Source organism: Osmerus mordax, chromosome 4, assembly GCF_038355195.1.
Source record: "Osmerus mordax isolate fOsmMor3 chromosome 4, fOsmMor3.pri, whole genome shotgun sequence".
NCBI classification, from domain to species: domain Eukaryota; kingdom Metazoa; phylum Chordata; class Actinopteri; order Osmeriformes; family Osmeridae; genus Osmerus; species Osmerus mordax.
Window position 1 is genome coordinate 20276017 of NC_090053.1, and position 19841 is coordinate 20295857.

At 48.7% G+C, this 19841-nt stretch overlaps 3 protein-coding genes across 3 annotated transcripts in view; 2 read left to right on the top strand and 1 right to left on the bottom strand.

The window, feature by feature from the left end:
* Positions 1-19841, top strand: part of si:dkey-82f1.1 (DENN domain-containing protein 2A) — a 78554-nt gene that overhangs the window by 52327 nt on the left and 6386 nt on the right.
* Positions 7055-15345, top strand: mrps35 (mitochondrial ribosomal protein S35). The gene is made up of 8 exons (XM_067234802.1): positions 7055-7206; positions 7479-7528; positions 7647-7814; positions 8475-8535; positions 8658-8797; positions 11106-11215; positions 11345-11414; positions 14690-15345. Exons 1-8 carry the CDS (start codon positions 7059-7061, stop codon positions 14957-14959), a joined length of 1017 nt encoding a protein of 338 aa, XP_067090903.1. The 5' UTR covers positions 7055-7058; the 3' UTR covers positions 14960-15345.
* On the bottom strand, positions 16052-18590 carry LOC136941581 (MANSC domain-containing protein 4-like). The gene is made up of 4 exons (XM_067234119.1): positions 18371-18590; positions 18048-18182; positions 17377-17934; positions 16052-16401 (listed from the first exon to the last, which is right to left on the bottom strand). Exons 1-4 carry the CDS (start codon positions 18588-18590, stop codon positions 16052-16054), a joined length of 1263 nt encoding a protein of 420 aa, XP_067090220.1.

Sequence of the window (19841 nt, forward strand, 5' to 3'; positions counted from 1 at the left end):
CGCTGACCGGCCTGATGACCAGCAGCAGCAGCTCCATGTTTCATGCATGAGCCGTCTGACTTGTTGACGGTAGGAGAGAGCAGGGCCAGAGGTGTGGCTGGCCTGTTCCTGGTGACCTCCTTCTAGTCGTCTACAGCAGTCACAGATAGCGGTAGGTTGTGTTCTGGGAACCAGGATGTGTAACCTTACAGCCTACACGCACCAGCAGTAATTAACAAGTGAGTGGATGCAACAAGTGGATATCGACACTATCGACTACAATATACTATTTGTAATGTTTTTGTTTTAATATATTATTAATATATTGAAGTATTATGTTAGCCGTATAACATTTAGGGTGTTTTATGTATAGTAATATAATGCTATAGTATAATCTGCTAATTAAGCCTGACTCAATTATGGAAACACTACATAACTCAGTACACAGCTTATAATACTTGTAAATACAAATAATCTTAAATTAGGAAATTAATGCTAATAATATGTTTTACTCAAACGCCTACAATTACTAAATCAATAAAGTACATTTTGAGAACCAAATTAAACTTCCACACGTCACACATAACAATGAAACACTCTCTTCCCCACTTACTCAAGAACACTACATGACGAATCACAAAGTCATTCAGGGCTCAATGAACGACCAAACGAGGCTCAGAAAGCGGTACTCACACCAGGAAATGGTAGAGGAAGCATCTCAATCCAGCAGGTCTCTCCAGGAAGTTGTAGACATCCCCCTGCATGCTGGTCTTGGTGATGTAAGGCCTGGGGAAACGCTTGGAGGAGTGCGGCCAGCTGGCTGCAGGGAAAGGCGGAGGGCAGGAGGAGGGCCGGCCACCGTGGACCATCTGCAGCGCTGGCTCTTTTGTGCGTCTTGCCGGGCTGCAGGGAATGCCTGATCCATTATTCACCGCCACGGGGTCCAGTTCCAGTGAAACAGGAGAGTAGAGGCGGCTGTCAGGAGCAGGGGGCTGAGGATCTGGCTCGTCCAGGCTCCTGTCCAGGCTCCTGTCCAGGCTCCTGTCCAGGCTCCTGTCCAGGCTCCTGTCCAGGCTGGCGCTGGGGTAGCCGTTGGGGCCCGGGGCTGTGTCGTCATCGCCGGCGTGGGCGGAGTGCAAGCGGCGCTGCAGGTGGAAGGAGCGCCGGACGGTGTTGCCCCGGTCACTCATCCTGAAAGGCACACTGGTCCGGCTGGGGATGGGGGTTGACAGTATGGGCTGTGGGTTGAGGGCGGAGGGTGAGAGCTGAGGGTGAGTGGTGAGGGGGTGAGGATGAGGGCTGGGGGTGAGAAGTGAGGGTGAGGGTGAAGGGGTGAGGATGAGGGCTGGGGGTGAGTTGCGGGTGAGAATTGGAGGTGAGGACGGAGGGGTGATAACTGGGGGTGAGGGTATTAACTAGGGGTGAGGGTGATAACTGGAGGTTATGGTGATAACTGGGGGTGAGGGTGATAACTGGAGGCTATGGTGATAACTGGGGGTTAGGGTGATAACTGGAGGTTATGGTGATAACTGGGAGTGAGGGTGATAACTGGGGGTGAGGGTATTAACTGGGGGTGAGGGTGATAACTGGGGGATATGGTGATAACTGGGGATGATGACTGTGGGTGATAACTGGGGGTGAGAGTGATAACTGGGGGTTAGGGTGATAACTGGGGGTGAGGGTGATAACTGGGGATGATAACTGGGGGTGATAACTGGGGGTGATAACTGGGGGTGATAACTGGAGGTGATAACTGGGGGTGATAACTGGAGGTGATAACTGGGGGTGAGGGTGATAACCGGAGGTTAGGGTGATAACTGGAGGTTGGGGTGAGCCACAGACAGAACTGGGGTGAGAGACAGCTAGCGAGGCATGCCTGCTCCACGGAGAACAGAGGAGCTACGTGAGGCCAGACCAGACCTGTAGAGCAGGAGAGGAGATGAGTCAGAGTGACAGCCAATATAAGCCACATCCATTAGTCTAGTCTGGAGCCAACTGGATGGCTGCAAAACATACAGCACCACATTTCTTATATAAATGATTCTTCAATTGCCACTTAAAAGATATGAAAAGTTATTCAACCAGAGTGTACAGTACAATACAGATGTCCCTTTCCATAGCCCATATTTAAGACTAACAGTAGGCTTGTTTTCCTCGTGTTTCTTTTTGCTCAATCTAATCCATAGCTGACTACCGTACAGAAGGGATGGAGGAGGGCATTAGCACCATAGTCACAGTATCAGCAGCACTAGTACTCAAATGTCACATGAACTGTGTGCATGCAATAAGTAACATAAAGCCATGTTAAAATGTGGACGCACCAACAGGGCTTTTCCTGCATAGAGAAAATGTTGGCGCGCACCAAAGCCGTTTTCCCGAGCGCCAATGACAAATCCCGAGCGCCAAAGACAAAAAAAAGTCTGCGATGAAGAAAAGAAAAAGCTGTGTTCATCACGCGTGCAATGCATGTCAGCGAAAATGTTCTCAATAGTATGTTTCAAGTAGGCTACAGCCGAACCCTTGTTCTGTTTTGATCAATAGTAATCGAGTTGATAAGCGTGTCTTCTTGTCTGATCAATACGCAACTGTGAGGTGCGCGAATGGACAGAGTGGCCACTAAACTGTCGTTCCGCTGCGAGGGACAGCCCGACGTGCACGAATACACCTGTACAAATGCAAATTAAATTTCCAATCAAAATGCTGACAAAAGTTTGATTTACGATTTCTAACGCAGCCTCCATTGGTATTCTTAACTTGGAATGATAATATATAGTGCAGTGTTTCCTCAATGGCTTTATTTCTGCTGCCACGGTATCAGAAATCTAGCCTGGCTCTGCACTCCTACGTACTTCTGCTCAGTTTCGATTTTGCTTCTGTATTAGGTCTGGCCATGAGGTAAGTAAGTCAGATGTCTCCGGTTAATTTTCTACCGGCCAATCAGAGAACAGAGGGAGTGGCTGTCGTGCGCTAGTTGGGTGTGCTCAAGCCTTCGGCGAGAGCACAACCTTTGTTCTCTCACATATATATTTATTTATTTATTTTCGCCCCCCTAAGGATCAGTCAATATTTGGACTACATACACAACGGCGGTGTCAAAAGGTTCGTCTTGGTAGCGATTGCGTTGGTTGTATTTTTATTTACGTTCCGTTGCATGGTTTAAGTAGAAATTGCGTTTTTGTGGTGAAAAGTGAAGCTAACGGTGGCTAATTTGCTAGCCACAGTCACTGACGTTACTAACGTCACTACGTCACTAACGTCACGAAAACACGCGTGACTACCTGTAGCAGAACATTCGTTTCACATCTGTTAACTTGGGGGATAGCTAGGCTAACTATAGCTTTACTGCAAGGCAGCTGCAGGAACGCCACAAGCAAAGAGGCCAGGGTGATAACTATTTTACTTTGTGATGTGAAACACAATTATGAAATGTAATGTACAATATTAGCTGATATTATTAAGGAAGTAGGCCCACATCTACTTTTGGAAACGGTAGTCTACTATTTCACTGAAGCATTAGCATCATGACATTAGCCTCTGTTGCCCGGGCAACACATACTACAGTGGTCTATGATGCATCTGTTTTCAATCTTTAAAATAAACATTCCTCACAAATACATTTTCGTTGTAGGATTTATTATGACATTACATTACAAGTAAACGATTTGTGGGTGAAATTATCATTACCTGTGGTTTCAAACCAGTGTTGCTCACTGCAATGCTGTAGCCTACGCGGACACTACAAAAACATCTACACAGCTGTAGGAAGTCAAACGGCTACAGAACATGTTAGGCACTCCCCTTACTTAATCAAAAGTCTATCTAACTACTAACCTGAACTTCATTGCCACAGCCTAAACGTTGCCAATCTGTTCATGAAAATAATTAATTTCAGCCTAAACCGTACAACGGAACGTTAAATCCAATTCAACCAATTCAATCGCTACCAAAACGAACACAGCAGTAGTCTAGTACTGTACCGTTGTAGTACAATTTACCGGGGCAGCTTCTCCACACAGGGCTATATCGCATTTTGCGTTGTTACTGACAATGATCGCTACCAGTGAGCTTTTTATGAATGAGCGATTTTCCACTAAATAAATGTCAAGTTTATTTACGTTTTGGGGGGCATATTTTCAGTTAGCAGATGGGACTGTCTGAATCGCGATTCCATCTTCTACTGCCGGGTAACGTAGTAGAATAATCTTCAAAGGGGGTTCTTTATTAATGAATGAATGCAATGAGTAGGCTACATGCCTGAAAATATCACCAGAAGGGAAAAACTTAAAATGACGTTTAAGTCATAGAGATTAGGTCCATTTTTACACCGGTCTGCCAAATTTATTCGTTTTGATTCAACGATGAGGCTGCCTCTTGCAGGGGAAATGAGAAGACATCTATTTCATTCTACACTTCACTCGTATTTTCAGTTGTAAATGAGCAGCAAAAAAAATGCCTTTAAATCTATTTAATCTTTATAAATAATAAGTATGCATTTTCATATAAAATATACATAAATCAGTTGTAAAAATGTCATTCAAAAACGGACCCCTGTGCAACCGACGCAAGCAAGCACACCCTACAATTTCCCCAGAAATTGTACCCTCTCTAGTTTGTGTTGTAGTTCCGTAATGGCGGCGGAGAAAGATGCGAGCGAAGCCATTCAGTCCGTTGTGGCAACGCTGCCGTATATACATAAGCTAAAGCCAGAGCAAGAACAATTTTTGCTGAGTTTTGTTGGTGGGCATGATGTTGTGGCCCTCCTTCCCATGGGGTTCGGGAACAGTTTGATTTTCCAGCTATGGCAGCTAGCTCTGTTACAGTAGTGGTGAAGGAATTGGCTACGGCAAACGCTAGCGATTGGTTATGGAAGATCCAATAGTTTTAAACTTCAACAGAGTACCCGCCTACAAGGAAGTCAACGCTTCTCAATGGAGCGAGGCCAGACTCTGTACAAATGAAATGTACGAGAGTCTGGTTAGGACCAGGCTATCAGAAATCAGGCAGTGAATGTCGGAGAATTGCACGGACACGCGCTTCACACCGCAGTTGAGATTGCGTGTGTGCGTCCTTGAGAACTGTAGGCCTAAATCGTATAACTTATGTTGTTCATTTATGCCTGTTATTGTATACGTCTATAGTTCTTGCAAATTTCAAACAAGTTAACTGGTGATTTTCGTTGTTTGTATTCTTCCCCTGCTAGCTAAATTGCACATCTGTTGATTCGATAGCGATTGCTGCCCTTGCTCAGGTTTGTATTTTAGGTGCATTATTATGCTGAAGTAGTTTTAATTAATAGAAAGTGGGTTTATTGTTAATATTTGCTACATAATTCTTAGCCTATCAAGATCAAATGAAGCAGGCAGTGTACATGCTTCAGAGTGGCCTACCTTAATCGATAGGCTAGGCTACTGATCTTTTACAATAAGTTGTCAATTATTAATTGGCAGCATTTATTCCATTTAGAATACTTTATGCGTGTAAGGTGTCTTTAAGTAGCCTAACTTTGGGGGAGGGGGGGGGTGATGCAAAACACCTGGGAATAAACACATTGATTAGAAAAAAGAAGAACAAAAAAGAGAATCGGCCTATATATATAACAAGTATCACTTGTGGAAAAACTCAAGCGAACTAATTAGCAACAACTAACAAGCCCTCCTTAAAGAGACACCGATACACAGCCCTGATACTGTAGGTGTTGAAGGGATGCCTCCAAGAGAGATCGGAAACAAGCTTTTGTGGCGAGAGATGAAATGTAACTAGAGATAGCAACCCCAGCTGCGCCGGGTCCAAAACCGTAGAAGATGTGATGACAGGAGCCGGCGATAGCGCCACTCCTGTCTGTCGCAACATAGATCGAGTTTCTTTGTTGCTTAAGTCAAACTGTACACTAAGAAAGTATTTACAATAACCATCACATTTAGGCTAACTGTCTTACAAGGAAGTAGGACACTGATGCCCCAAATATACTTTTTATGTTAATGATTTCACAAATTAACCTTTTATCAGTTGCTTTCCTTTCCAGTTTTTAATTGTTCGCATGGTGCTTTTAATAGCTACGGGTGTCTAAACTGCGAAAATAATCATAAATCACCAGGCAATAGTTTTCTATTTCCCTCATACACACATGCAGTAAAAGTTGAAGTTTGACTGGATTGATTCTGGATAGAACTATGGAGGAGAGATAAGTGAATGAGGAGCGCTTCCTTGAACACATCTTGGGTCGGTAGGTGTGATGTGTGTAGGCTATATCACATTGTCACAGCAAATTCTAAAACAGCTCAAATTATTCACATTTAGGCTACGTTGTGGGTTTTTTTTTTACCGCACGCATATGTCTCGTGCATTGGCCAAAAAACGTAAATAAGTTGATTCAATAAAATACAAATGTTTCAAAGCTTACCTGTTGAGAACACAATTCTACCTTTAAGAAGACTGCCCAGCAACAACTTTTCTTCACAACGACACAATATAGATAGGCTACACCACTTAGGAAGTAACCAACACCACATTAATCAACGCAAATCTGGATGCAACTATAAAGTTAAGGCTATCTTTCGTCTTTTATGTCCCTTGCGGCGTGTTCCTTTGAAGTCCGGTACCGTTAGTCGGTGAGGTAGAGACGAGCAGCTGGCGGTGATGCTACCGACACATGTGGACAGACGCGCGCAAGCGTGGCCACTTGACACATGTGACCAGTGTGATTGGAATCCGTTTCTATTATGGAAATACACATGACGTATAGGCTAGATGCCGACACTGGCGTGAGAAAGGGTTAAAATACAAAGTAATACATGTATTTAAAAAACAAGCATATAAACTTTGTGAATATGAAATCCCGCAGTAGTTTGCTGTTGTGATGAAATAGTTGAATGTTGGCACTCGTACATTTTCTTAACTTGTCAATGAAATGAAATTTGCATGGAAATGTGAACGCTCCTTATGGATTTCACAGATTGAGGCTACTGTCTTTCCATAACAGTAGGGGGCACTGAATATGTCTACAGATCATCTTGCAGGCATCCGTTTAATATGTCCATTCTGATACGCCGTTGTCGTCACTAGCCTGTCATTCGGGAAACATGGCCGCACACTCAGTAAGCACATCTATTTTGTCCTTAGGTCGAATAAATGGCCCAATCATTAGTCAATGGGCGATCAATGGACATAGATTGAATAGGGTCACATATGCGACGGCGGTCTCGACCAACAAATCTCGTGCAAATAGAGGTAAGAAATACATATTTGAAAGCTCGCTTGGTAGCCTGGATGGTTGTCCCTCACCCAGCCAAGATCCGCTCTAGCTATGTTGACTGTCCTTGCTGAAATTCTCTGTGACTACCAGATTGATATTTCACAGTGGATTCGGCATTTTTCTAAATTCATCTTCGGGTAGTTGTTCCTTAGCAGACTATATTTTAAAGTAGTTTATCCTTAGCGAACACGTTTGAAAATAAACATAAGTTATTCCACACCATGAGTATGATTTCCGTTCATTCCAGGCTTTCCTGATAGAGACAACCGAGGACTTTTAAGGAAACCTAGAAGAGAGGTGAGCCTGTGTTTAATTTAATACCATTCCGATATCCCCGTCAGTTTACTAGAAACAAATAACGGTGTGCATGGGTGTTGAAGCACTAGTTTATATTGCGTTTGTATTCGTTTTAAAGGCAGGTGAACCGAGGACAGACAAGATGGCGGTGGACCAGGACTGGACGGCGGTGTATCCGTCCGCCACCCCGTTCAGACACGCCTCAGTGCCCCTGCCCGTGCGCATGGGCTACCCTGTGAACAAGGGGGTGCCCCCAGAGAAGATGGGCAACCTGGAGCTCATCAAGGTGAGGGTTCATGACCGTTTGGTTCAGCTGACTTTCACTCTGTACCAGCCTCTCTGCTCACAAAACAGGGGTGAATGGACTTTCTCATTCACTGCTCCTAAACTGTGAAACCCACCACCTGTTTCCATCAGAAATGCTCCTTCGCTTGGCTATTTTAAGAGTTTGCTTAAAGATTACCTTTTTAATCATTTTTATTGTCTCCTCTTGTTATCGTAGGTTATGTTTTGTCTGTCATTTTACTGTACTGTAGCTGTTTGTATTTGTAATGCATCTTTCTTGCACTCAATGTGTTATTATGATTCACTTTCCTGCAGTGCAGTCAGTTCAGTTGAGGGGATTGGGTTCAGTATTTAGTTAAATGAGAGAACATCATTTACATTACCTAGGAAAAACTCCAAGTAACTCCAAGTAATCTGCGAACGCAAGCTGTCATGAATATTTTTTTCAGTTTGTTCATTTGGCCAACCAATGTCATCATGACACGCACGCTTTTTATTTTGAGTCTTTGGGTCTGTAACTTACAGAACTCGTTCTTCTGTTTCTGGTGTAAATGGCTAATACAGCTTTTGCTGTTCGGCTGATTTTAGCACAAAATCACTGCAACCGGTTGTGTTTATGCTCTGTGTGTGTAATCTCATCAACTGCTCTTGTCTTGCTCAGATCCCAAACTTTTTGCATTTGACGCCTGCAGCCATAAAGAAACACACTGAAGCCCTGAAAGGTTAACCACTTAAGTTTGCACCCACAGTCGGATTAAACAACACCTTGTGTTGAATGAAAGTATTATTTTGGATCCAGAGACTATTGTTTATCAAAGAGAGGATTGTTCTTGTCCCCCTCCAGTCTTCTGTACAGAGTGGCCCTCTGCCCTGGACTCAGATGGTGCCTGCGATGTGGACTTCCCCATCAAGGTGGAAAGCAAGACCTTCGTTTCTGCAGGCCTCTCTCTCCGGAATCCTGCCGCTCGCATCGTCACCCTGTCTGTGAGTGTGTCTCAGGGGAGGGCACCCTGTATGTGAGTGTCTATCAGGGGAGAGGGCACCCTGTATGTGAGTGTGTCTATCAGGGGAGAGGGCACCCTGTATGTGAGTGTCTATCAGGGGAGAGGGCACCCTGTCTGTGAGTGTCTATCAGGGGAGAGGGCACCCTGTCTGTGAGTGTCTATCAGGGGAGAGGGCACCCTGTATGTGAGTGTGTCTATCAGGGGAGAGGGCACCCTGTCTGTGAGTGTCTATCAGGGGAGAGGGCACCCTGTCTGTGAGTGTCTATCAGGGGAGAGGGCACCCTGTCTGTGAGTGTCTGTCAGGGGAGACGGCACCCTGTATGTGAGTGTCTATCAGGGGAGAGGGCACCCTGTATGTGAGTGTCTATCAGGGGAGAGGGCACCCTGTCTGTGAGTGTCTATCAGGGGAGAGGGCACCCTGTATGTGAGTGTCTATCAGGGGAGAGGGCACCCTGTCTGTGAGTGTCTATCAGGGGAGAGGGCACCCTGTATGTGAGTGTCTATCAGGGGAGAGGGCACCCTGTATGTGAGTGTCTATCAGGGGAGAGGGCACCCTGTCTGTGAGTGTGTCTCAGGGGAGGGCACCCTGTATGTGAGTGTCTATCAGGGGAGAGGGCACCCTGTCTGTGAGTGTCTATCAGGGGAGAGGGCACCCTGTCTGTGAGCGTCTATCAGGGGAGAGGGCACCCTGTATGTGAGTGTCTATCAGGGGAGAGGGCACCCTGTATGTGAGTGTGTCTATCAGGGGAGAGGGCACCCTGTCTGTGAGTGTCTATCAGGGGAGAGGGCACCCTGTATGTGAGTGTGTCTATCAGGGGAGAGGGCACCCTGTCTGTGAGTGTCTATCAGGGGAGAGGGCACCCTGTATGTGAGTGTCTATCAGGGGAGAGGGCACCCTGTCTGTGAGTGTCTATCAGGGGAGAGGGCACCCTGTATGTGAGTGTCTATCAGGGGAGAGGGCACCCTGTCTGTGAGTGTCTATCAGGGGAGAGGGCACCCTGTCTGTGAGTGTCTATCAGGGGAGAGGGCACCCTGTATGTGAGTGTGTCTATCAGGGGAGAGGGCACCCTGTCTGTGAGTGTCTATCAGGGGAGAGGGCACCCTGTCTGTGAGTGTCTATCAGGGGAGAGGGCACCCTGTATGTGAGTGTCTATCAGGGGAGAGGGCACCCTGTATGTGAGTGTCTATCAGGGGAGAGGGCACCCTGTCTGTGAGCGTCTATCAGGGGAGAGGGCACCCTGTCTGTGAGTGTCTATCAGGGGAGAGGGCACCCTGTATGTGAGTGTCTATCAGGGGAGAGGGCACCCTGTCTGTGAGCGTCTATCAGGGGAGAGGGCACCCTGTATGTGAGTGTGTGCTGGGTTATTCTCTGGGGGAACGATCTGATTAACATGCGTCGGTTTCCTCCGTGTCATGTTTGTGACTATCAGTATGCAGAGATGATTCACTTTGGTCGGTCCAAAATTGACATCTGAAAAAAGGGTACTTTTGCCCAACCACCGTTGAGAATTCAAACTAAAACTATTCATATTTTTAGATTCCCCCCCTCTGATGAAATATAGGACTTCCCATTAATCATCAGCCATCTGCTCCACTAACACTTTCCTCTTTAGATTATGGCCCTGAGGTAGGAATTATTCAGCCATTAATCCCTCTGGATTAGTTGGGAAATCAAAGATAGATTGCATGACAAATCCCATCGAGGCAGAAGCAGACTGAGACCAGGCTTTCACTGAACCCCACCTCCACCCCTCTCCCCTCGTCCTGTCATCTGGGGAGATTGAAATGAAACGTCACCCCTGTTCAGACGGTCTTGTGTTCAAGGCACACCTGGCCACAGCTCTCACACACACACACCACACACACACATACGCTACGATGTCAAAGGCTTCATCCGTGTATATAAATAATGCAATTCGAATGCATTTGCCAGAAGTAATCTGTTTTTTTTGTTGTTGTTCTGATTGACGGTGGGCTTACGTTTCATTCCAGGGCATGACATCACATGTGACTTGAGAGTTACTCTCCAGATGAATGTATGGGGATTTGAACTGCAGGGTTAGTCTCTAAGTCTCCGCAGTTAAAAATAAATGACCTTTTAAGATTTTGAGCGTGGTTTTTCATTGTACCGGGAAATATCTTATCTTCTCATCTGAGAAGTATCAGCTACAAGACTCCTAACACCTTGGTTACTTAAGAAAGTTACTCATACAGAGATTTGTGACAGCAGGATTGGAAGGCCAGCCTTTTTTGGTGTTTGGTATTAAGAGATGCTTCTGTCCTCCCAGGTGAAGCTGTCCAGTCTGAATTTGGATGACCACGCACGGAAGAAGATGGTCAAGCTTTTGGGAGAGCGTTACTGCAAGAAGACAGACACTCTGACCATCGTCACCGACAGGTGAGCATCTGGTGAATGTTCGGCTAAACAGTTTAGGTTCTTTTGTAAGTGGGTTATATTGATGTTTGCAGATCATCTCTGGCCAGTAAAGCTGTGAGATCACAATCTTTCTCCTCTATCTTTCCCCAGCTGCCCACTGAGACAGCAGAATGATGACTATGCACATTACCTCCTGACTGTGCTGTACCACGAATCATGGGTAAGACTCACTTGTATTTTTCAATTTTTTAGATTGTTTTCACTGACAGGAAAGTCAGGGAGAGAGGGGGGGGGGGGGGGGGTACAGACATGCAGCAAAGGGCCCGGGCCGGATTCGAACCCAGGTCGCTGCATTAAGGCTTCCATCCTACATTGTACGCTCACTTACCCAGTGAGCTACCGGGGCAGCCAAAGCTCACTTCTCAGTGAAAGTAATTCAGGACCACTGGCGTTACACTGCCCTGACTGACCTAAAAACCAGCAGTGGAGACAGTCCTTCTGTTTTCCATGTGCCACCAAAACACCAGAGTGGAATTGGCCAGCCCCCTTGGTGGTCAGTGTCTGTCACAGTCCCTAGACATGTGACACCAGTAAGCCAAGCCTTCTGGAGAGGGGCTTAGTCACACAGCACAGTACGTACAAGCTTGTAGAGAGCCTTTCATCACGGCCATGAATATTTCAGGGGTTCCTTCATTCACAGAAGCTCAACTGGGGGCTGTCTCCCGTTCCTCATCCATCCCCTCTCTCCCACCCCCTCTCTCTTTTCTTTCTATCTCTCTTTCACTCTCTCCATCCACCTCTTTCTGTTCAGTGCACTTTGAAAATAAAGTGTGTTTGTGAAGGCTGTGCCTGTGGTTAATGTCACCTGGGGCGCCTCCCACCATGACTGTGTCCTCGCCTGTTTACAGTTTGAAAGGTTTCCTGAGATCAGACGCCAGATTAGAGCCGTTCCTGAAGGAGGCAGGATCACATGACGATGCCTGAATTCACCCTCTCAAATCAGCCTGGTTCTAAAGGCAGCACCCGCCTCCTCTACATCCCAGCGACGCGCTCGCTGACATTTACATCCATCTGTCTATCTCCTGAGGGTAGCTGGATGGTGCAGGGCCCAGTACCAGAGGGAGAGCAGAGTGTCTTCTCCCTGTGGTGTGATAGGAGGCCCATTAGAGCCCTCTCAGAGAGATGAGCGGGTCAGGAAGATAGCGAGCCGCTCCATTGTGGCCGTGACATTCACCCTCCACCAGGAGAACACAGACGGGGGTATCAGATGTTGACCACACCCCCCCCCCCACCCACCCACCCTTCCCCCACATTCACACCACGCCAACCACACACCACACCTCAGGGAACCATGGCTGGGGTCAGCGACTCCTCCATGAAAGCGGGGCCGCTAGAGAGTTGGCGACCTCCTTCTCCTCAGGAGGTCTTTACATCAAGGTAAGACTTCAACCGGGGGGAGAGGAGAAAAACAAACTTGGATTTTTTTGGGGGGGGTCTTCCGGGGGGGGGGATTGTGTCCAAGGCGGGAAGCGGAACACTGTCCGCTGCCCTTTAGCACGCACAAAGGAAGGCACAGTGCCTCTGGGCAGCTGTGAGAGTGTAGCTGCGTTCAGAGAAACACAAGCTTACAAAGGGGCTGATTGTTAACGGGCAGCGAGGTGGTTCTGCCTCTCCACTCGGGGAGACGGGACTCTGCTGGCTAACTCTGCCGTGTCGCTACTTCCTGGACTGCCTGCTACCCTGCAAGCAGCCTTCTCCTTCACCTCACCCTGCCGAGCAGCAGCCAGGCTCCCTGGCTGCCCTCTCTCACTGTCTCTCTCTCTCTCACTGTCTCTCTCTCTCTCTCTCTCTCACTGTCTCTCTCTCTCTCACTGTCTCTCTCTCACTGTCTGTCTCTCTCTCTCACTGTCTCTCTCTCTCTCTCTCTCTCTCACTGTCTCTCTCTCACTGTCTCTCTCTCTCTCTCACTGTCTCTCTCTCTCTCTCACACTGTCTCTCTCTCTCTCTCTCACACTGTCTCTCTCTCTCTCACTGTCTCTCTCTCTCACTGTCTCTCTCACTGTCTCTCTCTCACTGTCTCTCTCTCTCTCACTGTCTCTCTCTCTCACTGTCTCTCTCTCTCTCTCTCTCTCTCTCTCTCACACTGTCTCTCTCTCTCTCACTGTCTCTCACTGTCTCTCTCTCTCTCACTGTCTCTCTCTGTCTGTTTTTTTCTCTCCTTTTGACAGTTTCTGCTGGAACAGCTTCTCTCTCTCTCTTTATCTCTTTCCCTGTCTCTATCTCTCCCTCTCCTCTCATCTCCCCCTCCTCTCTCTCTCTCTCGCTCTCTCTCTCTCTCTGACAGCTCCTGCTGGAACCGCTTCTCTCTGTGTGTGTGTGTGTCTCTATCTGACAGCTTCTGCTGTATAGAGACTTGGGAAGCACATCTGTGCTGTCAGGATGATCACAGACTGTGATGTTTATCAGGCGGTGGGGTGTCTGTCAGCGCGTCCATCATGGCTGCCTTCTCTTCATCATTCCTTCTCCTCGCCTCTCCCCCGCGGGGAGAAGAGCGATGACGGACATCTTCACCAGATCACTCCTCACTTCCTTCACTTTGGCTCAGCTGGACTTAGAAAGATGATGATTAATTACCTTGAACTATTATCGACAAGTGGTCGATAATATTTGCCAGCGGCGGCAACTTAACCAGTGATGACCTGTGATGTCATCTCAGTCCTCTGTCAGACAACAACAGAGATGATCTTCAGCCGGCCTTGACCCTGAGCCTTGTCTCTGAGCCTTGTCTCTGGGCCTTGTCTCTGGGCCTTGTCTCTGGGCCTTGACCCTGGGCCTTGACCCTGGGCCTTGTCTCTGGGCCTTGACCCTGGGCCTTGTCTCTGGGCCTTGGCTCAGGGCCTGCAGGAACCCCAGCCAGGCTGGATCCTCCAGACCACGAGGACGTAGTGGCCGTCTCTCACCCCAGACACCTGGAGAGGAGGGGGGCTACGGCTGGGCCTGACCTGGCTTTAGGGTCCCTCACAATGGACCTTTGTCCTATGGGGAATGTGACAGGAGAGAGACAGGCAGAGGAGAGAGAGGCAGGTATGGAGAAACTGTATCTCTCTGAGAGGAGCGCACAGGTGAGCCGACACCCTCAAAAACATCCCTCGCTCGTCAAAAAACAGACCCATTTCAGAAGGACCCAAGGTTTCTCCTACTTCTTGCGTTGAAACATTGTTTTTAAAGATGAAATGTTTGAAACGTTTCTGGGCGTCTGGTAGCTCACCGGGTAAGTGTGGTGGGCGGAGGCCTTACCGCAGGGGCCTGTGTTCGAATCCAGCCTCGGCCCGTTTCTCCATGTCTTCCCCTCTCCCTCTCTCCCTGCCTTTCCTGTCACACAAAGCCGGCCTATAAAGCATGAAAAATACCCCCCCCCCCCCCCCCCCCAAAAAAAGGTTTGGTAGGAATCTCAAGTAACTAACCGGTTAGCCTTGACCTGTCCTCTCTCCTCAGAAAACGGAAGGCTGGGAGGCGGAGAAGACCGCGGCCGACATGGAGCAGTACAGCTGGGACGCCAGCCCGTCTCAGACCAGCCTGCTGGACACCCTGGTCCGCATGCAGGCCCCGGGGGGGGCGGAGGAGGGGGCCGTCAGAGAGGAGATCCTGGGCAGGAGCGAGGTGCAGGCGTACCGGGACGCCGTCACCAGGCTGAAGAACGAGGGGGAGAGCGAGAGCAGCATGCTCCAGTACAGAGAGGCTGTGAAGAAACTGCTCAACATCTGACGCTTTCCACTGTGTACCATAACACACATACACATGAACCAGCTTGGAGACATGGCATTTGAACATCGCTGTAAAGCCATCGGATTGACTCTTATTGATTCTAGTTGAGCATGTGGATGTGCATCTAATCACTTGTAAATGGCCAGAATACGACAGCTATCCTTGTCCTGTACAATATTAAGAGAGGTTCTTACACCAGTAGATATCAACGGCTCAATTTCACAGTCCTACAGTGAAATATTTATATAAAGAATAAACTTGATGTTTGTCTGTCAAACAGGACTGCCTAAACCGGGTTCCATATTATTCAAAAGCAAGACTGAAAGCCTGTTGTAAACATATACTCAATGCATTGTAAATAAAATGCTCTTTTTTTTATTTATTCACATGGGGAAGTACAGCTACATCGTTTTTGCTCTATGAAGTACATTTGTTCCTGCCAGCCTGACCTTCAGAGTAGGGCGATGACGCTAAAAGCCACCTCGCTAAAAGGATCAATTAAATGTCTGTCCATTAAGTGTCCCAACCTTCCAACCAGCTGGTCTCTGGTCCATCCAGTTCTGGATCAGGAGACATTCAATCCACGGGTAAGCTGTCCTGCAGGAGAGTGATGTTCTGGCCTGGAGGCCCAAAACTCAGACCTGAGTCACGCCTCCACACCTCATCCAGTCCATTTAGCCAGGCTGCTGCCTGTCTTGAACAGACCTGCTGTTGTTGCAGCGTGTCTTGCTTGGGAGCCCCTGTCAGGGCTCTCAGGAGCCCGGCCGTCAGGGGCCACAGCCTGCGGGACTTGGCATCAACACCCCTTTTATCTCAGTGGACCACTTCGAAACGTTGGTCTGCCAAATGGAGAGCACACTATCATATTACTGAAGGCACACACAAAAAAAAAAACTGAATCAAGTTAAGTTCTTGGTGAAGATGTCAGATTGTATCAGCTGCCTCCCATTCTGGGTGTTTTTGTGGAAAAAAGTGTTCTAGAGTTCCTTGTACACCTTCCTCCCCCTCCCCTCCTCCCACCCCCCCCCCCCCTCCTCTACTTCCCCCCCCGAGATATCCTGTTTCCAGTGAAAACAGTGTTGACCCCCCCCATCACAAGCTCTCCCTAACAATGACGTATTTGACGAGGCGCATGGACCCCCCCCTGCCCCTCCAGACCGTCCGGTAGCACCCCTTCCTCCTCCGTCGCCCCCGCCAGCTCACCACCACCAGCAGAGAGCAGCAGCAGCCCAGCAACACCGTCACGCAGGTCGCCACGGCAACCAGCAGGGTGTGCGCCGCCAGGTGCCATGGGGGGCCCGGACCCCCTCCCTGGGCCTCCTCCTCTCCGCCGGCCCCCAGGGTCCCCTCGCCCCCGGCTGTGTGGTTCCTCCCCAGGTAACCCTTGGTGTCGTTGGGGTGCTGTTTGCTTCCATCCATGTTGGACTGGGAGGTCAGAGTGGGTGGGGTGCTGGGGGCCACCTGGGAGGTGGAGGTGGGAAGCTGGGTGGAGGTTGAAAGCAGAGGCTGGGTGGAGGTGGGAGGCTGGGTGGAGGTGGGAGGTGGAGGCTGGGTGACAGTGGAGCTGGGAGGCTGGGTGGAGGTGGAGCTGGGAGGCTGGGCGACAGTGGAGCTGGGAGGCTGGGTGGAGGTGGAAGGCGGAGGCTGGGTGGAGGTGGAGCTGGGAGGCTGGGTGGAGGTGGAAGGCGGAGGCTGGGTGACAGTGGAGCTGGGAGGCTGGGTAGAGGTGGAAGGCAGAGGCTGGGTGACAGTGGAGCTAGGAGGCTGGGTGGAGGTGGAGCTGGGAGGCTGGGTGGAGGTGGAGCTGGGAGGCTGGGTGGAGGTGGAAGGCGGAGGCTGGGTGACAGTGGAGCTGGGAGGCTGGATGGAGGTGGGGTGCTGGGGGAGGGGATCCATGAGGGTGGAGACCAGAAGGGCTGAGGTCTGGGCGGTGTGAGGAATGGCAGGGGAGGTTGTGGGAGCGTGGGTGGCTTGAGGGGCGGGTGTGGAAGAGAGGGAGGAAGTGGAGGAGTAGTAAGAGGAAGAGGCTGATCCAGGAGTGGAGGTAAGGTAGGGGGGAGTGGTGGGGGTGGAGGTTGGAGTGAAGAGGGTCGAGGTGATGGAGGAGGGTGTTGAGGTGGTAAAGGTGGAAATTAGAGTGGAGGTGGTACTGGAGGGGGTAGAGGTTGGAGTGGAGGGGGTACTGGAGAGGATAGAGGTTGGAGTGGAGGGGGTACTGGAGGGGGTACTGGAGGGGATAGAGGTTGGAGTGGAGGGGGTACTGGAGGGGGTACTGGAGGGAATAGAGGTTGGAGTGGAGAGGGTACTGGAGGGGATAGAGGTTGGAGTGGAGGGGGTACTGGAGGGGGTAGAGGTTGGAGTGGAGGGGGTACTGGAGGGGGTAGAGGTTGGAGTGGAGGGGGTACTGGAGGGGATAGAGGTTGGAGTTGAGGGGGAACTGGAGGGAATAGAGGTTGGAGTGGAGGGGGTACTGGAGGGGATAGAGGTTGGAGTGGAGGGGGTACTGGAGGGGGTAGAGGTTGGAGTGGAGGGGGTACTGGAGGGGATAGAGGTTGGAGTGGAGGGGGTACGGGAGGGGGTACTGGAGGGGGTAGAGGTTGGAGTGGAGGGGGTACGGGAGGGGGTACTGGAGGGGGTAGAGGTTGGAGTGGAGGGGGAACTGGAGGGAATAGAGGTTGGAGTGGAGGGGGTACTGGAGGGAATAGAGGTTGGAGTGGAGGGGGTACTGGAGGGAATAGAGGTTGGAGTGGAGGGGGTACTGGAGGGGATAGAGGTTGGAGAGGGCAAAGTGATGGTGGTGGTCCTCAGGGTAGATGCTGGGGTCAAAGGCTGGGGTGGGGGTGGAGGTGGGCGGTTGAACTGGCGCTTGTCCGAGGCGAGGGGCTCTGAGGCGTTGCCTCTGGTGTAGAGGTGGGGTAACACCCGCACATTAGAGGTGAAGTACTTCCCAAACACCAGCAAGTCAGGGTCCACACCTGTCAAACCAACCCAGAAACATCAGTTAACATGGCGCCCCTCTTCATGTGGGAATGTAGGCTACATTTGGGTTTATTTGCGCAAGTCATGTTATTCTGAGATATAGGCCTACCTTTAGTAACGTTATAAAGTATAACGTTTCCTCTGTGACTAAGAATGCAGCTTTCCAGTGTAGGACAGTGCATGTGATAGCAGTTTACATTCTCCTGGATGGTGTCATAGTGGAATATAGCCAGATTACAGGAAACTATGGATACAGAAAAGACAGCAGGCCATCAAATCTATTAGTCTATCGCACAAAATTCAATATCTTTATGCAAAACGACAACAAAAAAAGCTTACATTTCAATTCCCAGCAACTTCAAAAACATTGACAAGATTAGATTTTTTTTACGCTTCTCATTTTTATACAATAGGCCTAATTATAACACTTACAGTTTCTGGTGAGGCAACATGTTCGGCTGCATTTCAAAGCTGTCTCCTCTTGGTAGTACTTCAAAAGTTGCGCTCCTCTTCGTTGGGATTCTTCAATATCTATAAAAATCCCAGGGAACCGACGTATCCAACAGTTTTTATAGTAAGAGGTCGGAGAGCATTTCGATTCCGCGTGGTACACCAAACTAAAAATCGTTAGCAAACTCCATGGAAGAATCATTGCGCGTATGTAAATCAAATCATGTTACATTACGAGTTAGTAAAATAGTGATCATCTCGGACGCAACTGAAACTTTCCTACCGGTCAGTCGATGTTATGCTGGTACATTTAGGTTTCGTCAGTCCATCACTGGGTGTGTCAATTTACCTGTGGAGGAGGAGACCGAAGTTCGACTAATGTGTCCAAGTGGTGCCAAATAGTCTTTCGAATCATATCATAGCATACGGTGCCTACATTCCGCTGGTGCAAACCTTAAAAAGTTTGTAGAACGTAACCCCCCATCCCCGAATTAGAAAGGACGTTAAAACAAGGCTAAGTTAAAATGAACGCCAGCTGGTGCAATCATTTCATGCGCATTTACAGGTTTTTTACTGTAATACAAATCTATTAAGCACATTGTATATGAGGATGAAACTGTTCATGACTCATTGTTTTGTTTAACCAGTTATTCATGGTATTTCTATGAAAAGTAATAGCCTTCTAAATTGGTGCACCTGCACGCAGGTATGCATTATCCCTGCGGCAGCACATGGACGTTAATCCAGTTAATATTAAATACCATTATTTTACATTATTAGCTAAGAAAGGTATTTAGATCAAACACGATTGTTTCCAGGTTGGCGTCAGTGTAGCATTGTGAATCCTGTGTACAGTTGATCTTGTGTTGCTGCGCAGGTGTATGTTTACCATAAGGTTCTCCGTGTACAGTACAGTACAGTACAAAGACGGCTACTCCAGCGCTGTGAACCTGTTCTCACGATCCCACAATGACAAACCTGTCCTTTCTCCCAGCAGACATTTGAGAATGGATTACCATAATTGTAGCAAGAAATCTCGATAATTTTACATGGGATTATGGGAATAATAACATCTCCTTTGTGCCTCGAGTTTCTTCCCCACTTGTTATTCACATGTCCAAACCAGAGTCACTTCTCAGAAAACCTCCGTTATATAGATTTCTCCTGAGATCTGAATAGAACCGCGTGTATTATTTACACAGAGTGTTGGAGAAAGGTTTTCAGGACATGAGGGAAACGTGTAAGGGACTGTGGAAGCCAGCCATGCCCAGAGGAGGGGGTGTGTCCTGGCATCTCTGGGCCCTGGCTTCCACCCCGGACACACCAGACACCACACCCAGTGGGCACTGAAGGCCACAGTCACATGTTGGTTTAGGGAGTCAGGCACAGCAGTACCAGACAAAGTTACAGCTACCGTGTGTCCATCAGTATGTCTGGATGGCAGGGGGGAGGT